General features: G+C 53.9%; 1 protein-coding gene across 1 annotated transcript; it reads left to right on the top strand.

Annotated features, from left to right (window-relative positions):
* The first annotated feature begins 200 nt into the window (after nt 1–200).
* Nucleotides 201–12,935, top strand: WNT6 (Wnt family member 6). Its single transcript, XM_036915199.2, has 4 exons — nt 201–274; nt 9,717–9,937; nt 10,159–10,502; nt 12,108–12,935. Exons 1-4 carry the CDS (start codon nt 201–203, stop codon nt 12,567–12,569), a joined length of 1,101 nt encoding a protein of 366 aa, XP_036771094.2. The 3' UTR covers nt 12,570–12,935.
* Nucleotides 12,936–17,668: the final 4,733 nt, after the last annotated feature.

The raw sequence follows: 17,668 nt of genomic DNA, 5'->3' as shown, positions 1-17,668 counted from the left end.
CAGGCGCTGGCTGCCCCGTCCGCTCTCCGCCTCCGCCGCGCCCTCCTCGCCCGCGATGGGCCCCCCCGCCGCCGGCGGAGCCAGCGCCTCCAGGCCGCCGCCGCCGCTGCTGCGCTCGCCCTGAAGCCCGGGCCCGCGCGCGCCGGTTCGTCCCGCGGTCTCGCCGCCTGCCTGCGCCGGCCGGCTGTGGAGCGCTCACGATGCTGCCGCCCGCGCCCTCCCGCCTCGGGCTGCTGCTGCTTCTGTGTCCTGCGCACGTCGGCGGACTGTGGTGGTGAGTGCTGCGTCGGGCTGTCCCGGCGCTGCTCCTGAAGTCCGAGGGGGGGACCTCGGCACTGACTGGGCTCTCCGAACCGCGCTCTAGCTGCCTCCGGGTTCTACCTGCGCTCGGAACCTAGCAGCAGGGCAGCTGGAGAGGTGCAGGAGGTGCGTGCGTGCAGCTCACCTGCCGGCCTCCGCCAGGGGCACGTCCGGACTGTTGCTTAGAAGGTCCTAAACCTCCCCGACCCCACACATTCTATTGTATTCCCTCCTCCAGTGTCCTGCACGCCACCACCGGCCCCCATGCCCCAGGTTATGCGCTCAGTCCAGGTCACCAAGGAATTGGAGGGCGGGTGGGAAAGAGCTACCGGGGAGATAAGGGAAAGATCTGTAGTCGGAGGTCCAAAGAAAAGAGTGTGTGAGGAGGGCCCCGGATTTAGGGGGAGGGGGTTGGATTTGGAAGAGAGAAACAAGGTGAGAAGCCACAGACAGCTGCCCCTTCCCCGCTTCATTTTGCCTAGCCACCTACCAGTTCCTCTCTGAGCTAGTTCCGAATGGATGGTCGTGGCGGGAAAGAGAACGTAAAGGGGAAACTGAGTCAGCCAGTGGCTTTCTCTACTTTCTCCTCCCAGAGCAAAGAAGAGGAGGAAAGGTACCCAGGTGCCCGGCCCTTCCAGATGTGGGAGTTCGAGATGAAAAAAATGTGCAGCTCGGGGGGTACTGGGAATCGTGGAGGGTCCTGGTGGAAGGGATGGAGGCCTGACCAGCCAAAGGATGGGGACGTCTTCCCAGGCCTGGCCTCCCGACCTGCCCTGAGCTAGAGCAGACACCTAGGCAGCAAAGGTTTCGCGAACTTTGAGTTTCGGTGGGTGGGAAGGTAGGTGCCGGGTCGGGACCTCTCAGAGATCTGGATCCCGCAGACTTTTTTTACCCCTTTCTAGTTTCTCCTAAGCAGTAAAGACCAGCCCGGAATAGCTCAGTGTTTAGGGAGGAGGGAGTTGGACGATACTGCGGATACATCAGCCAATCGTAAAACGGCAGGGGCTTGTTATTTGCATGTAGCTATGTCATTGGCTGGATTCTTTACCCTCCAGTCCTCCCATCCCCGGATTTGGAAGGAGGGGTGAGGCAGGCAGATCCCTCTCTTCCAGGGAGATGGAAAGCAGGATGCCCACACCGAGAGCTGCTGGCCGAGATCCTTCTCCCGTGGTTCCGAAGAGACGTCCCTGGCGGTGTCAGTAAGGGAGTAAACCGAAGACGACCCACGTCCCTGCTAGGGAACAGGCGTCCTTCGATCCTGGCTTAGTGCAGTGCACTAGCAGTTTTGAATCAGACAGACCTGAGATCTAATCTCGACCATTTGTTAAGTCAGTGACCTTGGGCAAGTCACTTCTTCCTGCTTCCCAACGACTGATAATAGGGAAACAGTGTCCCTACCTGGCAGGTTTGATAGGAAGATTAGCTGGGATGACGTACAAAATGATCTGACATTGAGAGATGCTCCCTAAATATAAGACCCCTCCTCCACATCTCAGGTTCTCTTGGCCAGTCCCCAAGGGTGAAAGGGGGAATTAATTTAAATGTAAAATCCAAGGGCCCAAGCAAAACTTTGTAAAGGGATCTCTCTCTTGTTCCCCCAAAACACCTTTCCCAACTTTGCCCTTTCTCAAGGTATAGGAACAAGGGTCTCTCCCTGGTGGTTGCCTTCCCTTCCCTCCCTTTCCATTTGTCTAAATTGCTCTCATCCTTCCAGTTAAAATATCACTTCTCCCAAGAAGCTGTCCCTCTGACTTCTCTTTCTGGCCTTCTCTGTGCTCCCACCGTATCCCACATATTGGGCAATTACTGCATTTTACTGACAACCATCTCCTTTTGGGTCACTCCTCCCTGCTCCTGGAAGGCAGAGCCTTTGTCTTTAGGGCCCTGGAGGCTAAAGGTGCTGGGGAAGTTTCGTGGAGTATTGCTGAATTGGCCAATTCACATTGTAGGGGTTTCTTTGTTCAGGAGGGACTGCTGGGTAGGAGCCAAGCCAGAAGGAGAGAGACCTGGTCCCTTGGAGACTGACCCTGAACTGGGAAGCAGGGAGTGGGGGAGGAGATGAGGAGGGCAGGTGTGGAGAACACAGAGGCCTTCATGGCCACAGCTGCAGGGCAGGCCGGGTGAAGAGTGAGGGGCTGGGGTGATAAGATGTGCTTCACTCAGATGCTTCGCAGAGAGAACCTGCCTCTCCCACTTGCCTTGACCTCTGTCTGTTTCTAACACTTCATTCCTTTGGTCTGAGCCCAGACTGCCTTTCTCAGGATCTTTGACTCTGTTTGCTTGCTCTACCCACCCCACCCCATCATTGCTGACCAATGGGTTGATGTCCTATGGCTCCTTGCCACTGCTTGCTAATGTCTCCACCCCATGCCACCACCCCACCACCACCCCTAGCTTCACTTTTGCAAGGAGCTCTTTTAGGTCAGGAGCTTCCAGGCTGTTTTCTGATGCCTAGGACCTGCTTGCTGGCCCTCTTTTCCCTGCCTCTCAGAGAATGCTGGCCAGACCAGAGCTCCAGCAGTAGACAGGAAAGCAGCTGGACCCACAGCAGCCCACTGCAGTCTGCTCTGACATTCCAGCAGCAGCAGGGCTGGGAACAGAAGGACCCCAGGAACTCTGAGTGACTGAACTGTCCTGGTTAAGAAAGGAGATTCCTATAGGGGACTGGCCCAGGTCCTGGCTCCAGGTTCCAGAAAAATTTCCTTTCCACCTTCTTTTCTCTCCCTCTTCTTCCCCCAATGCAATGCATTCTTTCTAAACTCTGCCTCTAGCCTGTCTTTCTCCCATCTGTAACCATATCTTTGTGAATCACAGGATGCCAGATTCCAGGACATTGGCCAGGCTCTCTTGAGGTCATCTTGTCCAGCCCACTGCCTCCAGGCCATCCAGCTTATGTTCTCACCCTGACAGATCCCATCTTGAGAGTGAGGCAGAAAGGCTATGGCTTCCTGGTCACCAGCTTCCACCCCATCCATTCTGTACCCAGCTCCCCTCCCACCCTCCAGAAGGAAGTTCTTCTCGATGTCCAACACGTCTTTATTTATACCTTCAACCAGTGGATGTAGAAAATAGTTCCCTCTTACAGAATAGCCAGATCAATTTCTCTTCTTTTCTCTTCCTTTTTTTTTTCTTTTTTCTTTATATCTTCCAGGAAAGAAACTAACCCTCCCTTTGTTTCACTAGGAAAAACACCCCTCAGTCTCACTCCCTTTCCCCGTCTCATCTCTCATCTTGCCTTTTGCCACCCCTGCCCCCCTCTCTCATGGAAAGGAAACAGGAACCAGAGGCCTAGGACAGCCTCATCTCTGCCCCCAGGGAGGCAGGGAAAGGACCCAGGACCCTTCCTCCTGACACCCAGGTTTTCCAGCTGTGCCCCAACCCCAGGCTGGGCCTGGCCACCCTTTTCCATCCAGATTTATCTGGGGCCCCTGACTCTTTGTGGGCAGTCCTATTGCTGGCCCCTGCCAAGCTCAGGGTGGGGTGAAGATGGGGGTGGGGTGGCCATCCAGTGCCCCCTCCAGCCCTCCCGCCTTGGCAGCTACCCCTGGAGGGAGACAATGGGGCTGTGAGCAGAAAAGGGCAGGGGCAAAAGGAGGCTGGCTCGATCCCGGCCAGAGCATGCCCTGAGCCCACCAGAGTCCTGGCACTGTGACATTTCCTGGGGCAGACAGCCCCTCCTGCCCTGTTCTCATCGGAAGCCAGGAGTTGGTGGGGGGGAGGTCAGTGGGAGGCTTGCTCACCAGGGCCCAGCAAGGGGGATTCCAGAATGTGTACTTTGATGGAGAAATGCAGCTGTGGAGGGGATGAGGCGAGGGCGGGGCAGGCAGCCAGGCCCTGGTCAGGCTGGCAGTGGGGCGCCCAGCCAGCCAGAGCAGGAGGTGCTCAGGGAACACAGAAGCCTGTCCCTGGGGACTAGGAGAGCGCCCTCTAGCCTGTGCCCTCCTTCCAGCCTCGGGTGGGGTGAGGGTGAGACCTTGGGTGCTTCCCCTACTCTGCCTGAGGAGGAGCTGAGGGAGAGAAAAGTCACTGGAAAGGTTCTTTTCATGTTTTCCACCTGACCTCTTTAACTGGTTCCTCTTGCTCTGAGCCCTTCATTTAATCCAGAAATCAGATCTGGGAAGAACTTAGAAATCATCTGGCCCAACCATCTCCCTTACAGTGAGAAGTCCAGCAAAGTCCAGGGACAGGAAGTGACTTGCCCAAGGCCCCCCAGAATGCAGGTATCTAAGGGCTGGAGCTGGGAGTCCACCTCCTGCTGGGTACCTCATCCTTGGGTGCAGTGGGGGTTGGGGGGTGGAAAGAGGTACAGGTTCTTCCACAGGTGCCTTCTGCTCCCCCATCCCCACCCTCACATGGGCGCTTCCCACTTAGGGAGGGGAGAGCAGAAGGCACCGGACAGGCTCCTCAGGAGATCCAGTGGAGGCTCCATGTGTCCACTCCTTTGCCTCCCACAGCCCTGACCAAAAGGAAGCCCTCTCTTGCACGGCAAAATCTACCAGGCAAGGGAAAGCCCCTGCCTCTCCCAAGATCTCTGAGAAGGAGAGAAGTGTGAGCAGTGGGAAGGGCAGTAGCCAGGACTAGTGAAGGAACCAAACTGGGCTGGTGTGGGGTAGAGTGGATGGGGGTGCTGGTGGGCAGTGGGGACGCAGGGGTTAATGAAGCTGGGGCATCACTGGCTTTGATGTGGTGGTTGGGGTGGGGGCAGTGACTGGGGGAGGGGGAGCAGTAATTACTGAGTTAGACAGAGCAGGACAGGACAGGCTGGCGGGCACAGGCCCGGGCCCAGCCGCCTCAGCAGCCGTCAGGCAACATTTTTCTACCCCTTCTCCACCACCCACCTCCCCCACCCCTGTACAGCCCCCACCCACAGCCCCAGGGCTTAGGGCTCCCTCTGCTGGCTCCTAGGAGGTGGGGGTCTGACTTGGGACTCTGGGGGTGAGTTTGGGGAAATAGAGAGGGGCTGGCTATGAGATCCTTCAGAGAAGGCTGGGCATTAAAGAGGTCTGTGATCCCCTTGGCCTCAATGATCTACCCAGGAGGGCTCATTGGGGAAGGGGAGGAGGGGTCCTGGAGGATGCTTCCGGTTCATGGGCAGGGCTGATGGGGGAGGCAGAGACACGGGATCCAAGCTGAGAAGTAAGGGCAAAGAGTTTTCTCAAGAATCCACAAATGTCACCTGTACTTCTACTGTTTGCCCTGCACTGTGCAGGTCCAAGACTTGAGTAAGGGTGTAAATAGGAAGACAAAACACACTTGTTGAAGCTCACTCTCTAGACTGGTTCTTTTTTAATGTGTAACCAAAAATGTATTCAGGCCTTGTTAGTTGTTTCCATTTTACAGTGGTGGAAACTGAGACCCAGAAGGTTAAATCTCATCATATGTTCAACAAATACTTTGTGCCAAGTTCACATGCTAGGGACTTGCTAACATCATAGAACAAGCAAATAGCAGAGCCCAGGTCCAAACCCAAGCCTGATGGCCTCAAAGCCCTGAGTATGCTCTACTTATGACATTATGTGTCCTCATGAGGCTTTTGTCTTTAATGAGTCTTCTATCTAACTGGAGAGATAATACAAGAAAACACAACAAGAAAATTATACCACTGACAGATAATGAGCATCCCCAAATGAGTGGCACCTGGAGTAGCACAGAGATGGAGGACCAGTGAGGGCTAGGGCCAGGGGAGGCACTTTAGAGCAAGTGAGGTCCGAGATGAGCTTGGAGAGAAGTTGGATGTGATTTTGATGACTTAGGGGTTGGGAAGGGTAGCTTTGAGTCTAGAAATTTATCGGTGTAATCTGGGATGTAAAAGGGGCATGTGGAAGATGGCATGCCAGCCACCTGAGGTCTTCTGATACCTCTTGTGGCCATTCTCTCCAGCCCCTTTGGTTTTTAAAATATTCACCCAAATTTCTTGCAGTAAGGAACTCCCCACCCAGTGGCCAGGCTCAGTCACCTCCCTTCTCAGATTATCTGTACAGTGGGGCTGAAGTGGGTGGACTACGGGATCTCTGGCATCCTCTTTAGCTCTCTGAATCTGGGGATGGAAAGGTAGGTTAGGCCAGAACCCAGGGCCTCCAGGGCTTAGATTTATGATGTTGCTAGTAGGGACTGGCTGGCCCCTGATGCCACCTCACTTGGCTATTGATTCTACCAACCAAGTCCCTGGGAGGAAGACCTTCGCGAAAGTCAAGCTGGTTAGAATGGCAAACCTTAGGCTTGTCCCTTCTTGTCTGCATACTGATTTCTTTAAGGGATAGCCTCATTTTTTTCTGGGTCCAGGAATGGCTATTTGATTAGGATCACAGATCTACACTTATATATTTCCTACCACCACTGTGTTCCAGTCACCAAAACATGCAGATGCTCCCAAATGGGCACATCTTCTTTAGGCTAGTCCCAGGCCAATGCTGACTCAAAAGCCCCAAGAGCATAATTCATTCCCTAGGGAAGCAGAAGGGAAGGAAGGAGGGTAAATGAAAAGGGAAGATCAGGGTGTTATTTCTTGATGTACAGGCAAGGGGATGAACAGGCCTCTCATGCCAGTAATGGGGATGTAGTTGTCTCATGCTAACTCCTCATTTGCCTGAAGCCCAGAGAGGGAATTGACTTTCCCAGGGTGGCTCAGCCCACTCAGAGTTGACAGAGACCAGGGTACAGAAATGAGGCTTCATATTTGCCCAGTGACCCCTGCCACTCCTATTCTGGAGTTTCCTTTCTTATTAATTGAGGATGGGAACAGCACAGAGGGCAGGGAGCAAGCCGGTCCCTTGAGATTCTAGTTGCTACTACTGCCCTTCCCTCGTCCTGACCAGCTCATAAACAAGTCCAGTTCCCAGCCAGCCAGCAGCCTGGGGGGCCAGATCCAGACCAGGAACTGACTTTGGGGCAGCCCCTCAAGCCCATGAAGGGCCAGCCCCGCCTCCTCGAGGGCTGACCTTTCATGCCCCTCCAGACTGTTCTCCTATCTCTGCCCCTGGGAAGCAGACAATGTCAAGAGTTTTCACCTTTCTCTCCTACATACCCCCACATTCTCCTATTTTTCTAGGGCAGGAGGAGGGAGAGGGATAGCAGCAGAGTAACCTTGGGAAGATAAAGCCAGTCAACCTTGGGAAAGTAGGGAGTTAGCAGAGGGCAAGGTTGGGGAAGGGAGACTGGAGAACTTAGTGACATGGGGGTGGTGTGGGGAAGATGAGTTTGCAGAGCTCCACACTCCCAGGTGGAATCCTGACGTGTGGGTGCCAGGAGGGGAGCTGGACGGAGGCCTGCTTCCCTGACTCTGAATCTGGGTGGGGGGAATAATGTTTGAGGAAGCTAATTAGGAGTCATGAAATCATACGTGGACAGGGGTCAAGGCTCAAGTAAGGACCTTGTCCTTAGATAGCATGGATTAAGTGTTATTCATTGTCGTATTATAGTAATCATTCATAATATGCAAATTTTCATAATAAAAATTGGCCTAAAACTCTGCCATGGGAGACAAAAGAAAATGACAGTCCTAACTTTCAAGGTACTCATAGGCCTATCTACTGCCCCTGTACAGCCATGTTGGAAGCTGCCTCAAATCCTTTTTGTAATGAGGTGGTTAAGTGCATGGAGAGGGCACAGATAGATAGATGATTAGATAGATAGATAGATAGATAGACAGATAGATAGGCAGATAGATAGGCAGATAGATAGAGACTGATCAACCCTTAAAGGTCACTGGGCCACTGGGAGCCGGCTTGGGCTGCCCTACCCTTGGCTCCTCCCTACTGCTCCACCCATGACTTCTCTAGGGCTGGGAAAGAGTTGGAGCTGGACCTTCCCAGGCCACAGTTGGAATGCAGTGATAGGCAGGTCCTGAGCACAGAGGAAGGAAGGTCTGTACTGTAAGTCTTTCCACTGATAAAAAATCTTGGCTCCTGCACTATTTGGGTAGGGATGGTGACAATGACATGATAGGGTGGTGCGGTGTGGGATGTGTGTATGTGTGTGTGTGTTGTGTAGTAGGAGACCTGAAGGACTGAGCTTCTATATCTTCCTGCAACCACCTCTTCAAGCTTCTCACCCCTCAGTGTTGAGAAGTTCTACCTTAAGACTTAAATTCCTCTTGCTGCTATTTAAGCCCATTATGGTGGGGCCAGAACACACCTGGGAAGCCTATATTTGTGGAGCAAATGGGGACAGTGGGGCAGATGTGCACTAAAGCTAAACTTAAAAGTGGGCCACCTTGACCTTTGGCACCTATTTGCCACCATTTTCCTCTACATTTTCTTCTCCTGGTGCCACTTCCCGCCCAGAGTCTTTTTCTGCCCTCTGCTAAAGGGTTTTTGACTGGTCTCAAGTTATCTTTGGCTCCCAAGTGCTCTACCCACTCATTCCTACAAGACAGGGATCCCAGCTAAGTGTTCAAATAAGAGCAATCTGATTAAAGCAGTTCCACCCAGGTGTGGATACCTAGCAGACTTAACCTTCAGTGGTCTGGTATACGGAAACCAAATGGCAGCTCTCTCCTTAGGAGGAACCAAGGCTGGGAATGGTGAGATTTCTGAGAGTGTGGAACTTCCCCGGAAGTGGCTTTACCCATCAAGCCACACAGCGGCCCCTTCCCCAATCAGTTATGTCACCCCAGTGCACAGAGCGTGATTTGCTGCCATCTGCTCTGGAAAGGTCACAGACCCTGGAGCAGGAGAAGGGTCAGTGTTGCACACTTCACAACAGTGCTTCAGAGACTCAGTCCTCAGCTCCTTCCTCCTACTCTCTTGTTCAGGCAAACAGAAGATAGCAGGGGGGAGGGCCCACTTTAGAGATCAAACCCATCCTTCCCAGTTTACAGAAGGAGAAACTTGGGCTAGAGAGGGAGTGTGACTTTCCTCAGAGGCTCCTTCCCTAGCTGTGCTAACATCCTTGCTTTCTACATTCCTGGGATTACCTCTTTCTAGCATCAGGTCTATTGAGCTGACACATGCCCACAGCTTGTGGTCCACTGAGACCAGACCCTTCTCCGACACTGCCTGCTTTTCTTTTCTTTTTTTTTTTTTCACTGCCTGCTTTTCTTTAGAATCTCTTTATGGTACATGTTTTCTTTTCTTTGACAGCCTTCTTGATTGTCCTGTTAATTTCTTCCTTGTCTCCTTTTTGTACCAGGCCTGTTGAATGTTAACCTTTGGCCTCTCTGGTGCCAGCTGCCTTTACCTTGAGTTAAATTGAGACAAATTCCTATAAGATGTGCAAAATCTAGAATAAAGTTAAGAGGGAACACAGACATGGACTGGTAAGAGAGCCAGATAGGACAATTTCAATCCAGTTGAGGGGACGGTGGTGGGAGAAGAGGCATATCACAACTGCTGGCTGTTTGCTGAGGCAGGCTGGTCTCTCTCCCCCTCACCCCAAGCCCTTTGAGATACACCTTTGACCTGTTCTTTGCTTCCCAGGGCCGTGGGAAGCCCCTTGGTCATGGACCCTACCAGCATCTGCAGGAAGGCACGGCGGCTGGCAGGGCGGCAGGCTGAGTTGTGCCAGGCTGAGCCGGAAGTGGTGGCTGAGCTAGCTCGGGGCGCCCGGCTTGGGGTGCGAGAATGCCAGTTCCAATTCCGATTCCGCCGCTGGAACTGCTCCAGCCACAGCAAGGCCTTCGGGCGCATCCTGCAGCAGGGTCAGTCTGGGAGCGGACCTGGGAGCCTGCTTTCTCTTTGCTAGGGAACCAGAAGACAGGGTGGGGGTTTGGGAAGGCTACCTGAGCTCCACCTCCGCCATGGTCTAGGGCACTCTTCACTGGCCCTGTCTCCCAGCCACATGCCACGTGGCCCCACCCACACAGTCCCCCAGGACCCAACTTTGGTTCCTCCAGCTGACTGCCCCTCCCTGAATCTGCAGACATCCGGGAGACTGCGTTCGTGTTCGCTGTAACAGCAGCAGGTGCCAGCCACGCGGTAACGCAGGCCTGCTCCATGGGTGAGCTGCTGCAGTGTGGCTGCCAGGCACCCCGTGGGCGGGCCCCACCCCACCCCCCTGGCCTGCCCGGGACCCCTGGCCCCCCTGGCCCCCCCGGCCCCACAGCCTCCCCAGATGGCAGCGCTGCCTGGGAGTGGGGAGGCTGTGGCGATGACGTGGACTTTGGAGATGAGAAGTCAAGGCTCTTTATGGATGCACGACACAAGCGGGGACGCGGAGACATACGAGCATTGGTGCAACTTCATAACAATGAGGCGGGCCGACTGGTGAGTATGGGCAGGAATGTGTAAGAGTGTGGTGGGAGGAAGTGTGGAAGTACGGGTGGCTGTTAAAGGATGTGGGAGACTGTGTAGGAGTCCCATCAGGTGTGTGGGAGCCAGCATGGCAGAAGGGAGCAGTTGGGAAGACTGGCTGATGGCATGGGTGGGCATGTGGGAGGTAGGTGGCCAGCTGAGAAGGTGTCAGATGGGGTGTCTGGGAGGACCTGGGACTGGTGGTCCAGTGGGCAGGGTGGGAAGGGGACACCCAGGAAAGAGGACTCAGGGCTCTTAGGCACCCCAGATGGGGAGGGCATACATCTGAGACAGGACAGGTGGCAAAGCTTGGGGTGGGTAGAGATCTGGCTGCCAGGGCAGGGGTGGAGGAAGGAGACAAAGGCTGGGGATGAAAAAATGGATAGCAGCTGGGGCAAATGTATGGGGTGTGGAGGCAGAGGAGCCAGGGGAAGTGAAGGAGGCCTGCAAAGGGACTAGAATAGGCCCAAGGGACATGGGCTTGGAAAGGAGTGAAGGATGAGGAGTAGGTCCCGGTGGAGGGGGTCAGGCAGAGACCAGAAAGCTGTGACTGAGTCTGGGCATTTGCCAAGTGGTTGCCCAGCAACCTCAGACCAGTCCCTGCCCAGAATCCTAGCAGCCTCTCTCCTTCCCTCCACAATGAGAAGGGCCCTGGGAGCTCCTGTTTAAGGATAAAAAGCTGTCTGGGTCAGATGTTTCCAGAAGGAGGTAGGGAAAGGAGAGGGTCTGGGATGGGAAGGGGGACACACAAGTCTGTAAATCAAGTTTGCCTCTGGACTCTGAGCTTCCCGAGATGATCTTCCTGTGTTGTCTGACCCCATAAATCCTTAGTGGGGTTTTGACTCTTAGACCCCAGGTTCAGACACAAATAGCAAACAAGGGCAGGACCCCTGGGTTCCAGTTCTCAGCAGTGCACTCTCAGTGGGCCTCCTGCGTGCACCCTATACCTCAATTCCAGGGTGTTCTAGGGATACCCCCACACACATCCTGTGTCCTCTAGGGTTTGGCCCTGAGGCATCCGGCAGGAGGGTAAGAGGGGGCCCAGAGAAGAATGTCCGGACAGGCCCACATACCTGTCAGAGGGTTGGGGAGGGTGGTGGAGACAGACGCCCAGGTGGCTGGCTCTGCGTCTCTGCTCAGCCCTGCCTAGGGCTCATGAGGGACAGGAATGAGGGGGCTGGCTTGGTAGACGGAACAGGGTATGACAGTTGGCACCTCCCTCCCCCCTCCAGGGAATCTCACCCCTGCTGTCCATTTTGCGTTCTCCCCCGTTTCCTGGCTCTGGATCTTGGAATCTCCGCCCTAGGGACTGACCCCCTCACTCCTCTCTTCTCTTACTCCTCCACTCTTATCATTAGTCCTCCTCCCCTGGGGCCGTCACTCTCTGGATTTCCTCCTCCCCATCTTGCCCTTTTTTCTTCCTTCCTTTCCCTTCCTCCCCTACCATTCTTTCCTCCCTTCCTCCTTCCTTCCTTCCTTCCGTCCACCCCAACAACCCCATCTTATTTTCTGTGGGTCCTCTGGGCCTTTCTGCGCCCCTCATCTGTTCCCATCCGCCGTCCCTTCTGCTTCCCGCAGGCGGTGAGGAGCCACACCCGCACCGAGTGCAAATGCCACGGACTGTCCGGCTCGTGCGCGCTGCGCACCTGCTGGCAGAAGCTGCCTCCGTTCCGCGAGGTGGGCGCGCGGCTGCTCGAACGCTTCCACGGCGCCTCGCGTGTCATGGGTACTAACGACGGCAAGGCTCTGCTGCCCGCCGTCCGCACTCTGAAGCCGCCTGGCCGCGCTGACCTACTCTACGCCGCAGACTCGCCCGACTTCTGTGCCCCGAACCGGCGCACCGGCTCGCCTGGCACGCGCGGCCGCGCCTGCAATAGCAGTGCTCCGGACCTCAGCGGCTGCGACCTGCTGTGCTGCGGCCGCGGGCACCGCCAGGAGAGCGTGCAACTCGAGGAAAACTGCCTGTGTCGCTTCCACTGGTGCTGCGTAGTGCAGTGCCATCGCTGCCGCGTGCGCAAGGAGCTCAGCCTCTGCCTCTGATCCGCCGCCAGGCTCTCTAAACTGCGGGCAGGGCCGCCTTTGGCACCTGCGGGACCTCTGAACTCCAGGAGGGGGCGCTGTCCAGCCCAGCTTCTTGCTTAAGTCCGTCCCAGGCCTCTGGAAACTGAGGCTAGGCGGCGGGGCTTAAAAAATATGCCCGACCACCAGACCCGGGACACCGGATGGCCCCTCACCCCGAGAGGCGCTCTGGGGGCTTCTGGGGAGACTGCACAGGCCCTCTCTGTCCTTGGCACCCAGATAGAAACCAAAGAGCCAGTCTCTAGGCCTCTGGATGCAGGGCTCCTGAGAACTGCTAGCCGTGGGGTGGGTGGGTGAATTTAGTATCAATAAAGATATTTAAACCAATGGGAGTGGGCCCACAGTTTTGGAGGGGCCTGGTGTCCTGTGCGCTGCAGGAGGCCAGGCTGTGGAAGGAGTGTGTAAGGGGAGATAGCTGATAGAACTTGCATCTCTGGAGTCATCACCCTGGACCCCTGTCTTTCCTTTACCAGACTGGCCTCTCCTGGCAACAGTGGAGGAGTGCCAAATCTCTCCCTTGGCATTTTTCTTATTCACTCTTATCACACATCGAAGGCCTGGAAATGCAAGGTGGGAAGAAGACCAAAGACCACTGGTGGTAGACTCAGCTCTCAGTTCAGCTCTCCTCTTAAATCTAGGCGAGTGTGTCTTTATCTGCCCTCTGGTTCTGCCACCCCTGGGGAATTTGAGGATAGACTTTTAGGGCCAACCAAGCCTATAGGGTTAAAGCACTTTATAAACTGTAGAATGTGTTGAAAATAAGTTATTAGTAACATCAGACTTTGTTAGCACTGAAACTAATTTCACTTCCATTAACATTGGAAAGACTACCCAGAACAGCATTTCTAATCACACTTAAAGGGAGATGAAGCAAAGTTCTCCCAAGATCTCTCTTGGCATCCATATTTTCTTCCTTCTGTTTCTTTCTTGAGAAGCTGATGGCAAAGGAACAGAAAGGAAGGGTTTGGGGTTCTGGGTTCTCCAGAGATGAACTTCATGTCTCCATCTCCCTCCAGAGAGTACGGAGGAAAGCATAGTCAAATGGCTGGGATTCAGAGACCCCAGTTTTCCCATAATCCAAATACACAGTGGAGAATGACTCCCATCAAAGTATGTAGGGCAAAGCATGAGATTTGGATTCAGGCACTCTGGGTTTGAAGCTGGTGCTGCTGTTTGGAAGTTTACAGTATAAGCCACATTAGCCTCAGTTTCTTTAGCTATACAGTGAATATGGTCCCGTTTTGGTTATCTATCACTGCATAACAAACAACCCCAAAATAATTACTCCTCATGATCCTTTAGGTCAGGGATTTGTCAGAACTCAGCTTGGTGATTCTACTCCTTACAGTGGAACTATTGGTGGTGGTCAGTTCACTTGGCTGCATTCTGTTGGTGGGTGGGCTGGGCTGGATGGTCCGAGAGGCTTGAAGTTATATTATCTGTACCACAGAGCTTCTCCAGTGGTCTCCTCTCTATGTGGCCCACATGGGCTTCCTCACAGCATGGTAGCTTCACTGTAGTAGACTTCTTACATAAGCCTGACTTTCAAAATAGACTGTGCCAAACTTGAAGGCAGAAGCTGCAAGTCTCTTCTTCAGGTCCAGCCTTGGAAGTCACATAGCACTGCTGTCACTGCCTATTGGCCAACACAAGTCACAGAACCAGGCAAGCAAGGGAAGGGGAAGCAGGCTCTACCTCTCAGTGGGAGAGTGGCAAAGAATCTGCAGCCATCATAATCCATCCCACATCCTCATAGGATTGAGGGGAAGATTTTTTGAGATATAAAAAGCACTTAGCTCAGCATTTGACACAGTAATTTATGTCAAATTTATGTTTAATAAGTAGTGGTTACTGTGAAAATGGGGATAGAATACTTCATGGGTATTGGGCAGGCCCTGATTACAAATGAAGATATCCAACTCAAACTAGCTTAGGCCAAAGGGAATTAATGGATCTTATACCTAGGAAGTCCCAGGGTAAGAGTGCATTCAGGCACGGCTGAACCCAGGGACCCAAATGGGTCTAGGCCTCCCTTTCCCTCCCTCATCTTCTCCCCTCACACCTATCCCCCCCATCTGTTGTTTCTGCTTATCTCTGCCTCTCTTTTTACACCATCTTCATTATTCTTTCCTGCTGCAGATAGACTCTCTCTCTATGCCAGCCCTATGCCCACATTCTTAGAGCAGATGATCCCCAAAAGAATGACTTTCCCAGAAGAAATCATAACGAAAGCCCCAACTAGGTCAGCATGGGTCACTTGCCTATCCCTGAACCAATGACAGTGTCCAGGTAGATGTACTACCATGATTGGGATTGGAGACCCTCCTAAGACTACAGGGAATGGGGGCACAGGGAGGAGAAAACAGTTCTTCAAGTGAAACAGAAGGGGAGCTCACCATGGCTTCCAGAGCAATGTCCTCCCCCACAATGCCCCTGCACCAGCTCTATGACCTAGCCTGGCTGAGCCCCTAAGGATCGTATTGGAACCCCAAGGTGAGGCATATTTGGGGAGGAGCCCTCAGGCTGAAGAGCAAAGGAAGGGGCATCTGGGTTTTCCTTTCTGCCTCTTACTGCCTCCTTTGGTCAAATGCCTGGGCTTCAGGGAATGATCATGAAGAATTTGGTCTCAGAATTTCTTGACCCAAGGGGGTCTGGCTAACTTACAAGGGAGGAGAGTAGAACTGGCATTGTGGGCCACATGGAGGAGAAATAAAGCTCCCTAGGGTAGGGTTTATATTCACATTTCTGCCTTCCCCGGAGCTCTGCCCTGTAAAATATTTTAAAAACACACACACACACACACAAAATACCCGCCTGCACTTAACTCAGAGACCACCAGAGGGTGCACAGAACCCAGCTTCCCTATTAAAGGACCAACAGTACCTGAAGGACATCTGGGGAACTCTGAACAGAGTCGTGGGCAGGAGAGGGCAGGATGAAAGGAAGCAAAGAGACCATGGACAGCTTGGATTCTAGACTGTCTGGGACCTCAGGGCTGGCCCAGACCTAGGGCTGGGATGCCTACTTTCCTGTGTCTACTGCCAGGTCCCTGTGGGGGATGGGTAATGGAGTGGGTGAAGATGGCTATCCTTCTCCATGATGCCAGGGAGGAAAACTGAGACAGTAACATTAACTGACACCACCCCAAACAGGCTAAAAGGAATTCAGAAGAAGTAGCATGATACAGTGAGAAAGGGCCTCACTAGCTTGGCCTTGATTTGAGTCAGCTAATCTCTCTGAGCCTGTTTCCCCATCATAAAATGGTGGTGCCTGAAAGCTTTTTAGTACATTGTAAGAATGCATTACAATCTTCAAACTACTAGTCACAGATTAGCGGTCCATTTCCTGTGACCAAGCCCAGCAGGAGTCTGGAAACTGCCTTCTGTGAAGGGTGAAAGTGGTGGCTTGAAAGGCACCAAGTGGACCATTATCCTGCTCAAAGATGGCTGTGCTCTCAAGCTCAAAGATGGCACTGTGCTCTCGCACTGCTGCCTGGGAAGGGGCTGGAAGCAGGGCTCAGCAGTGCCTCATCCCCACACATCCCTTGCTCACCCAGCTGCTCAGCCCCAGGCACCATTTGAACTATCAAGATTCCCCTCTGACTGAGAGATGGGGAACATGTGGAACTGGGGAGATGGAGAAAGAGCACAGAGGCACCCCAGATGTGTGCGTGACCACATCAGGAACATCCAGAGTGCAGGCAGATGGGTGAAGAGGCTGGTTGGAAGGCCCAGGATCAGCCTGAGGCCAAGGACTCAGGAAGTATTTCCCCTTCCCTTCAGTGACCAGACATAGGAGTTCAGGAGATGGAAGCAGCAAGCTATCCCTCCTTATCTTGCTGAAGGGTGATGGTCCTGGACACCCAGACAATAGGACAAAGAGCTCCCCTATCAGTATGAGGCTCCTTCCCTCTCTTCCTCACCAAGACAAACTTCTCTGGAAGAGCACTGGTACTGAGTCTGGCCTGGTCTGGGTCATGAGAGTCCCACCTGTTCTCCCCTGTGCCTTCCCCAGCCCTCCTTTCCCTGCAGCCTCCTCCAAAGCCACCCCAGCTGGAACCATTTTCCAAGGGGCCTTTCATCCCTGTGCTCCCCCAACCCCCAGTGGCCCCTGTAATTGTGGTCTCAGGTGGCTGTGGAGGCGGGGGCTGGGCTGAGGACCAGAGCCCAGGATGGGGTGTGGGTGGGGCCTAGAGGGCTGCTGATAGGGGCTTGCCCAAGGCATGGGTCATATGGGGTTGGGGCTCCAGCCGCAGACACTCTTTCTGGGTCTCATCTCCACCTGTAAGGCCCTGTACCTTCATATCCCTGTCCTTCCTGGACTGAGAAGTGCCCCAGGCTTGGGAACCATGCACCACTATAAGCAAGGCTTAGGAATCATCATTTGTTTCCAGGGATTTTCAAAGAAAGGGTCTTCTCCCTCTCCTTTACACCTCTGTATTTCATGAACAATGTAGGGTGAGGGAGCAAAGACACCCTCCCTTGTTAGAGGGAGGCCAGGGAAAAAATAGCTGCTCAAGCAGGGCAGTAGTACTTCCCAAATGTGGGCCTCAAGACAATCACTTGGGATCCTGGGTAGAAATGCAGATTCCCAGGCTTTGCTCCTGAAAAGGCTCATTCGCCTGTGTGGAGCCCAGAATCAGTATTTCCCACAGTGGCCTATCCCAGGGGATACATATGATGCATCCAGCATGGGAGATACTAGTACGAGCAAGAGAGAGTAGGGAGGTCTGCAACCTGGATTATGAACCCATTCCCTGTGTCACCCTGGGCCTGTTCCTAATCCTTTCTGGGCCTCAGCTTCCCCAACAGTTAACGACTCCCCAGCATCGTCTCTGCTGGTGCCCTCTCCCACCCTCGGTTCATGTTTCCTGGTTCTGGTCTGTCCCTGTGCATACTCTTCCCACAAACTCTAGTCCCAATCTGTCCCTGTCCCTGCAGCATGGTGCCGGACAGTGGAGAGGGCAGGGAGCACCTGGGGTCAAACAAAGCTCTGGCTGACGCAGATTGCTTCCTGCCCCCGGCTGTTTTCCTGCTGTCCAGCCAGACTGCTCTCCCCAC

This window comes from Manis pentadactyla, chromosome 6 (assembly GCF_030020395.1).
Source record: "Manis pentadactyla isolate mManPen7 chromosome 6, mManPen7.hap1, whole genome shotgun sequence".
NCBI lineage: Eukaryota > Metazoa > Chordata > Mammalia > Pholidota > Manidae > Manis > Manis pentadactyla.
The sequence above is the reverse complement of the archived record's forward strand: the minus strand, read 5'-3'. Positions and strand labels throughout refer to the sequence as shown.

Excerpts from the sequence above, each read along its gene's own strand:
- WNT6 (XM_036915199.2), top strand. The coding sequence starts at position 201 with ATGCTGCCGCCCGCGCCCTCCCGCCTCGGGCTGCTGCTGCTTCTGTGT. Across the intron at positions 9,938-10,158 it reads CGGGCGCATCCTGCAGCAGG|ACATCCGGGAGACTGCGTTC; the intron begins GTCAGTCTGGGA and ends CTGAATCTGCAG. Across the intron at positions 10,503-12,107 it reads ACAATGAGGCGGGCCGACTG|GCGGTGAGGAGCCACACCCG; the intron begins GTGAGTATGGGC and ends TGCTTCCCGCAG.